Source organism: Filobasidium floriforme, assembly GCF_021052385.1.
Source record: "Filobasidium floriforme strain CBS 6241 chromosome Unknown HD553scaffold_2, whole genome shotgun sequence".
In the NCBI taxonomy this organism is placed as follows: Eukaryota; Fungi; Basidiomycota; class Tremellomycetes; order Filobasidiales; family Filobasidiaceae; genus Filobasidium; species Filobasidium floriforme.
The window spans coordinates 590203-601602 of NW_025763623.1; the positions used below are offsets into that span (position 1 = coordinate 590203).

Sequence of the window (11400 nt, forward strand, 5' to 3'; positions counted from 1 at the left end):
GGATGTCGTGAATAATGATGCTAATAACAGATTCTCTACGTGAAGTACAGTTCGTTTCATTCATGACGTCAAAGATGCGGATACAGCGGGCGTGATATTTCTCATCGAAGTAGAAGAGCCAAAGAATGCCAGGAGACTCTGGTATCGGATTAGGAAAGGTAGAATCCGGCGTTGGAGTTGATAGCTTGCAAGAGCTTGGCCTTGAGGGTGTGTTCGTCCTGCGGCAGATCAAATCATCGTCAATTCAGGTCTACAAAAGCGAGGTTGCAATAAGACCTACTTTGTATCGGGGTCTGTTGAGCACAGATTGTAAGAAGATTTAGTCAGGATTTGGAAACTCCGTTTGTACGATAGACTGACAGTTTGAGCAGATTCATGCACGCAGCTATACCCAAAACAAGAGACTTTAGTTAATTCGTCCGGTACTTGCTTCGCACGAGCCGATGCACACATACCGGCTGTAGGCAATCTGTTGATGTCGTGTCCATGGGGATTGAGGCGAATGCCGAATTGCGGATTAAGTTGCTTGAATCCGAGCCTGTCATGGTGGACGTCAGTGTATGGTTCATCTTGACATGATCCGCACACTCACAAAGGTGGGTTCGGTGTCGAGGTAACAAACTTGAGAAGCGATCGAAGTTCCGTTTGCGTCATTCCACGTACGACCTTCCAAAACACGTCGTAAAGAGGATCGTCTTTCTCATGCATGACCGAATGTTGCTGGAGATCGTCAACATCGATCGGAGTTTCCGCTCCACCGATGAGCGTTTGCAGCTCTTGCTGGTCAAACATCCTCAACCCTATTCTCATAAGGTAACGATAAGAAACACAGGGATGCGCGGCGACGGCAGAGCTGCACTGACATTTGGGGTCGATAATGTCAGACAATCCAGAAAAGAAGGCTTCACATTGAGGCGCAATTTGTTTGTTGAGCTTGAAGTCGCAGACGAGCTGGATGTCTAGTGGTGTCGCCGCGAGCCAAACATTGCATCAGATATACGTTCAACGAAGACCACGGTTCCTGTGCTTACATTCCATTCGATTGGCTCGGGTGACTGGAATATTCGAACCATTTCTCTTGAGGTCGATAGAGACCGTCTGCCCAAATTCCTCTTGATCCAGTGTGAAAGTTAGTGACATGTCCTCCGGGTCTCCAGGATAATTTTTCAGAGCGATCAAGCCTTTGTAGAGATCGTAATCCAAAGAAGCTAGGTCATCCAGGTAACTCTGCCTGCCAAGCCACTTGGACAGGAAGAATCCCGCGAAAGAAGCGTTCATGAGCAAGCCCTCGTAGAGCGCTTTGCCCAGCATGCGACCGATGAACGTATACCATTCCAGTTGATGCGGCTCCTTTGCATATCGATGGGGGTTCGGGTAGAGTTCGTTCTGGGACGTGGCCAACCACAATCCGCGGTCGGTATCGAAGACTTCTTTCGAAAGGCTGATAAGCCACTCCTTGAAGAGGCCGCCGCCGTCGATGCCCATCTCTTCTTCGCCGAATCTGCATTTGTTGCCGTGAGATTCGATTTCTCATCATAAACAAGCCTAGTCGAGACTCACTCGTCTAAGAAAGTAATCTGAATGCTACCTTTCAAAGCAGCGCCCAGCTTGTTAAATTCCCGGAACGAGTCTTCACTCAGGTGGGTGCGTCGGATGGTAGCATAGTGACGCAGTTTACGCCTCCTCATATACTTCGCTAGCTTGTTGTAGTCGTTGCTATGATCGTGTCCCGCAAAATCAGCTCAACCGTCAAGATGGGTTGTTCGGGCTGAAAGGCTCACTTGACAAATTGTCCCATGATTTCCACCCTAGATTCGAAGGGGAGTGTCATCGGTAGATTATTGAGTAAACCCAATCTAGGACTGATCTTCGCCATCTGTCGCTTGCTCAGCAAACGTCTGGCTCGCAACCAGGGTGGTGGTACCAATGCCAGTTGATCGTCGGGGATGTTTTCATTCATGTCGTCTTCCTCCTCGGCTGTTCCTTCTAGCTGCTGTTCCTCCTGACAGACGGTGTCTATGAAGCTGCCCATCTCAGAGTCGTCTATCATGATCCAGAAACCTTCGGCCAGGAATTTTCGCCTCGCACTGTAGTAGTCATGAGCATCAGCAAACAATCCAGTCGAAGCACTCGCTCGTAAATCTCACTTTCTGGCGCTGACAGCAAGAACTCCTTGTGTCATAAGGCTCCTCAGTTCCTCCTTTCGCTTTGTGACGGGTGTCTCCGGTCCGGCTCCAACTCCAACTACGTAACCATAGAAAGCCAGATCTTTCCATATGCTTGCAAGGTCTCCAACCTCGTCGAGGCTGAGTGCGCTTCGACCTCCGGCCTTGCGCACGGGTTCGAAAAACTCGTCATCCGGCAAGGTCAAGAGGTTCTGCAAGTATAGGGTCGAAAAGAGTTGCAGGGCTGGTAGATGCGGTGTTTTGCTGGATGTCGGCGTGAAGAGGCTCTCCCAGGTCGCCTTTGTGATGTTCTTCCAGTGAGTCCGGACGACAAGCCAGAGTTGTCGCTGCAGCTGGATACCGTGTTCGCTTTGCAAGATGCCCTCGAGTATGCCTTCCCATCTAGGGCTACCTCTGAAAGCTCTCAACATGGTCGTGACGAGCCCAGTGAGCGCTTCCGTGGCAACCCGGTCGTTGATAGACTTGGCTGCAAGGAGGTTGAGATGCTGCGGTGAAAACAGATGCAAGAGCTTGGTGGTTGTGGCGGGTTCTACCCGTCCTCGCGCTCGGCTTCTGTTCTCGGCCACGAGTTGTCCTTCACGTAAGCGTCTCCTCCCGCCCGCGAGTTCTTCATCCTCCTCTCCATCGCTGTCCATAACCGTGTCGATTCCTTCTCCAGGTCCCGCCATGACCGAATCACTTCCAACCCTCGCTACGGGCACAGCCCAGATCCCTTGACGCTCGATCCACAGCCCCCACCCGTCCTCGACACCCTCAAGAACGGACGTTGAGAGCTTCATCCAACCCGCCACATCCTGCACTTGCTTCTTGTCGATCATCCCGGTTCGTACGATGATGGTCGCCAAATTCGCCAGTAGATCAGTCTTGCCCATCTCCGTTTTCAGTCTTCCCGAATCGAGAATGCTCTGCCCAACAGCACCTGTTGTCAGCGGGATCAACTTGTTCCAAAGCTGCAGACCGCCCATGAGTACGCCCAGACTAGACAGGGGCAAGCTGCTCATGAGATTCGGTCGAGAAAGTAGGTCGTTGAGGAAGGCGGGGTATATCTTGGCTCCGACAGCGGTGCTATCGGGGTAGCTTTTGGAAGGCATGACGAGCAGGTCGACGAGAGGCGGTAGTGCGGGGTGTGATTTCTGAGCTGGAGTCTTTTGATACCAGAATTGATTAGCTTACAATTGGCAGCACGAAAGAAGAGCGTTGCCACCGATCACTCACGATATGTTGCATTCCAGCCACAAGACGCTCGACCCATCCACGCTTTCCCTCGATCAAGCTCTCAATCAGCCGCTTTCTCAAAGCGGACCCTATGGTTTCTTCATCGTTCGAGCTGGCGAGTAAGGACTTCCAATTGTCTTCTCGTAAGAATCGATACAGGTAGTGAACGATTTCGGCGTTCGGGAAGCCCCTATTAAGGAGTTTCGACGATGCACGTCCTGTCAGCCTAGCTAGCGATAGCTTCATTTGAGCAGTACTACATACGTGGGGCGAGAAAACAGTGACAGCGATCGATCCAACAGGCAGCGAATGGTTGCGATATGACTTGGGTCGGAGGCGAGTGGTAGTAAAGCATGATGACCGCCGCCTGCAATGTGGGATGAGCTTCAGACCCAGATCAAATGGTAATTGGCAGTGGCTATAAGACTCACGATCGAGAGCAGCTGTTCCCGCTCGACACCATCGCACTAACAACTCCCCGTCGTCATCGTTGGAAGTGAGAGCACGGTCATTCCAGAGAATGATCATCAAGGCCCTGTTCAGAAACGTCCATTCCTCCGATCCCAATTCGGGCTGTCCGAGAAGATGCTGTACATCGATCCTCAAGCTGTCTCGGACCTCTCGAGCAGCTCGTCTACCTCGCCATACCCTCTGGATACACGAGGCGCTGGTGATCTCCAAGCGATTGCGCTCTCTCGCTCGACGTTCCTCCCGAGCTTTTGCGAGGAGAGTCTCTGAATTGGAAGGTTGGGATGAAGATGGTCGACCAGAGAGGTTGATCTGCCGGGGTTTCGAAATCCCGGAGAATTGAGTGAACATGGGCATGTTGACACAGAGGCCGCTTTTGATGTTTGCTTGCGATGGATTTGAGTCGAAAATCTTCGTTCGATATGATCCTGGTATGAGGTATCGATCGCACTTGGGGTACGAGTGATGAGTAAGCGCCAGAGCTTTCGGGATGATCGTCAACGAGACTTGTGCGTCGTCGTCTTCACCTTGCTACCGTCGACGACTCGTAGCAAGAGTCCCACAAAGCGAAAGTGGCTCTCCTTTCAGCGTCAAAGATCGGGGGACGGATGTTGGATGGCACATAAGATCTATCGAGCAGCAGTTGTAAAGGCGTGAACGGTATGGCCTGGTTGACATGGTTGCCCCCTCGGTCGTGAGCGATCAGCGCGGAAGCAAAATCGAAATCTCGAGCTTGCTCATCATCCGGCGTCGTCGAGAAAGTTGTTTGAATCGTGCCACCTCGACTGCTCTGATGCAAAACCTCAGGCAGCCCATCTGATAATCATCAGAAACGGGCATATACTCGAATGCCGTCGATCAAAATGTCCACCTTCAAACGTCCGCCGAAGAACAGGAGACAACGGGATGATGATGATAACGCTGGACGCGGGAAGAAGCGAAGACAGCCGCAGCAGGCAACGTTTGACAACTATGACGATGCGATGGAAGGTGAGCCCCGGGCCAGAACTGTGCCTGTGAGCTCAGGCGTTCGCTGAAGGGAAGGTTCTGCTTTCGTAGCTGGAGTAGATTCAGAGGAGAAGGGCGAAAAGTTCAGGACAGGTGACAAGGCGAGGAGGTTCTATGAACAAGCCTTGGAGTTATACCGAAAGGCCATCCAATATGAGCGGACATATGATGCACTATACAACGAGTAAGCCGGCAAGAACCCGGGATCCAGGCATTAGGCTCATCGGTCCTCTTCATAGGGCACGCGTACTTTATATCCTGGCAACAAACCATACCCTCCCACCGACCCCGTCCCATTTCAACCTCCTCACCCAGTCCATCGAGCTTTACCGAGCGGCATTGACATCAACTCCAGAGCCGTTACTGGAGTCTGACTCTGCCTACAATTTAGCTATCGGTTTGATCGAACTTGCGGACATCGCCGAAGACTTTCAAATGCCCGGTACGGCCAGCGGATCTCATTTGCCGATCTACCTGAACGAGGACCGGGTGCGGGATATCAGACTGGAAGCGAGGAGTCTTTTGGAAGACGTCGTCAAGGTGCAAGAGGGGTACATCGCGTCTCAAGGAGGAGTCCAAGCTTTCGAATCCGATATATTAGGGGACGAGCCAGATGCAGATGGCGATCAGGAAATGGCTATGTCTGGATCATCTACTTCCGGTGGTGCCGCTTCTTATGAGGAACATATCCCTACACCGACTACCCTGACGGACGCAATCTTGCTGATCGTCGACGTCGACATCTCCCTCCTGGGCGCACTGGATCCCGATGTGTCACCCGAGGTGTTATCCAGCGATTTTGCCGTAGGAACACTAGCGCACGCTTGGGCGGCACTGGCGAGAGCGAGGCAGGCGAATGGGGAAACGCCTTCCGTGCCACTGGTCGTCAAGGAGAGCGAACTTGTCCTCATTCTGATCGGTCTCGGAATGGAGATCGACCTAAGCTCAGGAAGCATCGTCGCGCCGACATTGGCTGGTCAGGTCCGTCTTGTGCGACAATGTCTAAATAGGATGATCGCGTTGCAACAACTCGCTTCCTTCACGACGACCGAGGTCGAGGCCAAGTTATCGTTCTATGACACCTTGATCGAACTGTACAAAACCTCGTCCCGATTGGACGCTACCGAACACGCAGCAACCGCGTGGGAAGACCTAGGGAAAGCCGTCCAAGCATGCACGGCCGCCTTGGAGCTCCCCTTCTCCGTGGTCACCAACCCTTTATCTCGAGCTTCTCTATCGCTAGAACTCGCTAGGGTCTCTTTGCGAAGAACTTTTCTCCCCCTCGTTGCGGTCGAGAAGAACCGAGGTACCTTGTTGAGGAATGCAGAGACGTATGCCAACCGGTGCCTGGTCGCTCTCTCCTGGGGAAGCATGGCTACGCAACAGACCGGAGTGGGTCCGGGATCGGGTACGTTGAGTATTGGCTTGGGAAGTGGGGCGGCGACTGGCAATGTCCCTCCCACGCAAGGGTGGGATCACGAGAGGTTGGCGAGGACGGCGACTTTGACACTGTTGAGGATACTGTGGATCGGATCGACTGGATCGTCTACATTAGGCGAGACGACGGCAGCCATTCCGGCAACGATGACGACGACGACGACGACAACAGCAATGACAACAACAACAACAGCCAAAGCCGAAAAACTTCTACGGTCGGTCAAATCGCTGGGAAAAGGGTTGGAGGATCGCAAGATCGGGAGGATCGACGTGGAGCGGTTCGTAGAAGAGGTAGAGTTGGAGGAAGGCGCGCTGAGAGAAGGGGAAATCGGATTCTGGGAAGGTGTGGTCGTGGAGCTAGAGCGCGGGGCTTGACGGTCGAAGGCGATTGTCGGGTTGATCAATAATGTTTAGGTGATGGACAGCGCACTATGGAGCAACGGACGTCTCGATTATGTTCATTGACAGATTCTGTAGTTCTTTGTCCATGCTGTTGTCCGTCAAATCCTAATCGAATTTGGCACGACGATCCCTGGATCTTGTAGATCAGCTAGATCGATGATTCTTCCCAACGGCAGTCGTTTCTTCGGGATGGCACGCTGCAGTCCAGCCTTTTTGCCTTTACGAGTTGCGACGGATCATAACGCTGGTCGCTGATCCATGGATCCAGCGGAGATCGGCTTGCGTAACGACCCTTCGGTCAGCCCGAAAAAGGCTGCCGGAGCCGAACCCCACGCGTGGGAACTACCGCTTTGGGCGGGATGAAGGGGAACGCGAGAGGAGCCCCGAGGATCGCTCGCGCGGGGAAAGACGGGGCTCACACACACACACACTTAGAAGCGGGCGCCAAGAGGGGCGAGGGGTGAGAGAGAGACCTCGAGAGCCTGCATCGCCTGCATCACAAATCAACTACCAGCTACCATATCCATCATCCAACCTCTCTCGACATGTCCTTCATACCGACCTGATCGAACCGATTGACCACGACCGTATCCCAGGGAGACCAACCACCACGCCAGCAACCAGTGAAAGATCGTTAGACATCGCTCGACAACACTCCCCGCATTAGAATCTCGGAGGACGCCGATACAGCCCGTTACAGCATCTCGTTCACACCAGCTCGACAACAGACCCGAGCGCCTGTCTTTCTCGCTCGAGTTGCGATTAGAGAGCACCTCGAATCACATAACTCGCAAAGACTTGGATTGTCGGGATAACTCGAACGTCCAGCAGATCGTATCGGCATGGGTGAGTCGGCTTGACCCGCGAAAAGCTTGTGTGATCAGTCGATCAACGCTGACACTGCACATTCCGTTCAAACTATGCCATCGACTACTCCTTTCAAAACGATTCGACCAGTTGGTATCCATGACGATATGCTTCATCAACCGAGGATCAAGAGGGAAGGCTTCGAGTACGTCATCTCGGTCGAGAATCACATGTTCCCCTCGCGCCAGGCCGGGTTTCGCTAAAGGACGCGATCTCCTTTCACCTATCGATTGAATTCTGGTGCACTCTCTTGTCCCATCAATCTAAATGAAAATGTCGACTCCCCCAATCTTTCATCTCGTCCACTGCTGCATATAACGCTCGCATCCACCGACATCCATCATGTAGCATCTCGCCTTCACCCGGTATGACCTCGGGGAGCAATTCTACCAGCAATACCATGGGATTCGCCTTCGGACAGCCTTCTCCCGTCCCTCAAACTCCTCTACACCAGACGTTTGCATCAGAACTCTCTCCTCAGGACAATGCTTCTCCGAAATACCCTTTGTGGAACGATTCTCAACAGCAACAATACCTGTTCAACAACCATCAAGGCCATAACCCGTCCGCCTCGACCTCTTCCCGTCATGGTTTGATAAACTCGGCAAACATCTTCAACCAGCTCGATCTGAGCAACGACATACTCGACATGCGCATGATTAACTCTCCCAGTATCGACAGCATGAATGGTCCTGACGAGAAGCGAGACAAGGAACCAAAGGGGTTGCTGGAAAAATACGTCGGTACTTTCCAGCAGCAGCAGCAGCAGCAGCAGCAACAACAACAACAGCGTATGAGTGACTACAGCTTTGGACCAGACGATGAGGACACCTCGACCCTAGGTCCGACAAACAATTCCAGGCTGGGAATGAACCTTGACGATTCAGAGGAAGATTCGCCCACTTCTCGCCCTGGCGATATGGAGACCAACTCGGGTGACAGCTTGCACCAGACTCATCGACAGTTCTTGCAACACTTGCAAAGCATGACCGCTCAACAGTTCCACCAGGCCGCCATGGGATCATCTTCAGCGACCAGCTTGGGAAACAACAACGGAACTCCCATGAACGCCGGGAACCGGGTCGGTACAGCCAGTTGGGGTGGAGGATACCAAACCAGCTCGGCCAGATTTGACGATTCCGACCTGCTGGCGCTGATGGGTGATACCCAATCACCCGATGAGCCTAATCGACCTCGCAAGCCTGGTCAATCGACCAACGGAGAGTTTAGGCAGATGATGAACGATTTGCACCAGCACCACCTTGCCTCGGATCCGGACCCGACTACCAAGCTGTTCTCTGTCAGTCAGCAGAGTCAGGACGGGCGCGGATCTTATGCACCGATCGAGGGCCAAGGCTTCGTCACTGGTCATCAGCTACAGCAGGGACCTCTCGGGGCATTCCCTGCATCTGCTCCAGCTGCCTTCCAGGACGGCTTCCCAGGCCGTCTTGGTGCCGAGACCGACCACTTCGGTAGGCTCGGCGGGATTGGAGGTGCCGTTTCTGCTATGGGATATGGTGGATACTCATATCACCCTCAGAGCGGTCTCGGTGGAGACGGCGATCAGAGATCCGATATGAACCTTCATCACGGCAAAGGCATCCCCGTCGGCACCTCCAGCGGTATTCAGGGGAACCATGCCACCCTCGACTCGCTTTCCAGGCAATTGGGACAGGGTACGCCGAGCCTGATCGATGGTTCCGTTTCGTCCCTCGGGAACGCGTCGTTGTTCTCGAGCATCATGGGAGGCCAATGGGGCATGGGGGATGGGCACAGGAATACTTATCAAGCTGGAGGATTCCGAGGACAGGCCGGACAAGGCGGGTATCACGATAGTAAGTCATTCTCCTCATCCGCAGTAAGGCGACTGTGGAACTCATGGGTTGTTATGGTCGCAGCTGTCAGTGTCTTCAGCCATGGCGACGGCACTGGCGAGAATGACAAGAGTCCAGACTCCCTCGGTGACGACCGAGATGGGCATGACAAGATGAAGAACGGCGTGGATGACAAGACAACCGCCAGTCGAGGAAGGACGAAGAGCACGAGCAAGATGGGCGGGTTTGGTGGAGACAAGGCGATCAAAGGCAAGCCCAAACTCGCTCGTAGAAGCTCATCCATAGCAGCAGCAGCATCTGGCGGCAGTGCTGTTCGAAACGAGACCGCTGGAGGACCTAGTGGAGGGATCGGCAAAGCCCCTCGAGCTCCGAGCAAGACCCGTCCTGCTCACAAACGTACCGGATCTAATGCGTCGCGAGTTCCTAATGCTACCGTACCCGGTCCCACATCGTCCTCCTCGTCTGGCCCCCGTTCTGGTAACGGAACCGTCTCCCCAGCGCAGTTCGATTACGCGTTGCCTTCCCTCGAAGCAACCTTCCAATCGCCCCGACCTGACGCTCAGCGAAAACGTTCCGACTCGGCTGCGATGACGGTCGATCGCGCGAGCGTCGAGTTGCCGTTGTTCAGAGGTCATATGAACGAGATCAATGCTCAACACTCGGCGGCTCACATGATGTCGATGGGAAATCAGCGACGTTCGAGTATGGCCCGTACGCCCTCGTCTGCCTCTACGTTAGGCGTCTTCCCAGATGTCGGTGACGAGGGCCTTTGGCGACGACATTCGATGAACGATGCGGTTCGACCGGATCTGGTCAGTTTCGGAATGGGTGTCATGACAGGCGATGGAATGGCCACCGTAGATGAAGCTGCAATCGAGGATGGAGACGCCGAAGATAGTCCTCCGATGTGAGTCTTTCCCGATCGCGAGCTTGTTCGTACTGAAGCTCACTGAACCATGGCCAACCACAGTCTCAGCGCAGAAGAGTTGGCCAAAGCACGAATCTCGCGTCGGCGTCTATCGCACAATGAGGTTGAGCGCAAGCGAAGGGAGACGATCAACGAAAAGATCCAGGAGCTCGAGACGCTTCTACCTCCCAATGTCGTCGCTGGGGCCATCGCTGCACGGGATGTGGAATCGATCAAGGAAGAAGACGAGGAAGATCTCGATGCCAAACCGCTCGAGGCTGTCAATAGCAAGGGCAAGAAAATCAAACCTAGGAATCGCAAGATTATCAAGAAGGCGCAAGTACCGGACAAGCTGTGCAAGGGGACGGTCTTGTGCCTGACGGTCGACCTGGTCAAGTGAGTAATCATACGTTGTACGTGTGGACGTCACATATTGACGTCTCATCTCACAGGCAATTACAAGAGATGCTACACATCAAGTCTGCTCGAGAACAGCAGCTGCTGTTGCAGGTGCAAGCGCTTCAATCCCAGCTGGGTGTACCACCCAATATGATGGAACAAGGCATCTACACTGGCACGAGCGCAAACGACCCGTTTACTGGGATCGCTGATCTGGGTACGGACGATTTGCGATCTATCAACGACCTCGATCTTCGGTCGCTCGGCCACAGACACAACCACTCCATTATTGGGAAACAACTAGCCTCCCCTCTGTCGGCCGGGCACGAAGACTCGATCATGGCTGACCAGATATTGAACGACGACATGGCCGCACTGGTCGATTTCCGAGACTGAGAGAGATTTTAATATAACGACGTGCAAGAAGGACCATGCGAACTGCATCTTTATAATCGTCTGTACTGATTCGATGACCTGAGACGACGTTTCGCGATGTGACAAATGTTGTTGATATTTTGTATAATGCGGAAGTCACAAGTTGTATCCAGATAAAAAGAGAGTTGTGCCGCTGTAGAGCTACTGAATTGTTACCAGAATTGCTAGTCTCCAGTCTCATGTTCCAAGATCCACTGGCCACTGACAGCCTCGTCGATGGCCGCCGAAGGGCACTAGGGGA

General features: G+C 53.4%; 3 protein-coding genes across 3 annotated transcripts; 2 read left to right on the plus strand and 1 right to left on the minus strand.

Annotated features, from left to right (window-relative positions):
• Window positions 1-5: 5 nt before the first annotated feature.
• HD553DRAFT_304260 (uncharacterized protein) lies at window positions 6-4475 on the minus strand. Its single transcript, XM_046178980.1, has 13 exons — window positions 3833-4475; window positions 3666-3768; window positions 3402-3591; window positions 2148-3331; window positions 1782-2087; window positions 1561-1716; window positions 1032-1501; window positions 864-959; window positions 593-800; window positions 456-538; window positions 361-385; window positions 281-293; window positions 6-218 (listed from the first exon to the last, which is right to left on the minus strand). Exons 1-13 carry the CDS (start codon window positions 4224-4226, stop codon window positions 150-152), a joined length of 3297 nt encoding a protein of 1098 aa, XP_046039607.1. The 5' UTR covers window positions 4227-4475; the 3' UTR covers window positions 6-149.
• Window positions 4476-4678: 203 nt separating this feature from the next.
• HD553DRAFT_304262 (uncharacterized protein) lies at window positions 4679-6926 on the plus strand. The gene is made up of 3 exons (XM_046178981.1): window positions 4679-4859; window positions 4929-5061; window positions 5117-6926. The coding sequence occupies exons 1-3, from the start codon at window positions 4718-4720 to the stop codon at window positions 6687-6689; spliced, it is 1848 nt and encodes a 615-aa protein (XP_046039608.1). The 5' UTR covers window positions 4679-4717; the 3' UTR covers window positions 6690-6926.
• A 150-nt stretch (window positions 6927-7076) lies between these two features.
• Window positions 7077-11302, plus strand: HD553DRAFT_304263 (uncharacterized protein). Its single transcript, XM_046178982.1, has 6 exons — window positions 7077-7562; window positions 7674-7728; window positions 7932-9418; window positions 9482-10325; window positions 10389-10721; window positions 10778-11302. The coding sequence occupies exons 1-6, from the start codon at window positions 7559-7561 to the stop codon at window positions 11118-11120; spliced, it is 3066 nt and encodes a 1021-aa protein (XP_046039609.1). The 5' UTR covers window positions 7077-7558; the 3' UTR covers window positions 11121-11302.
• The last annotated feature ends 98 nt before the right edge of the window (window positions 11303-11400 follow it).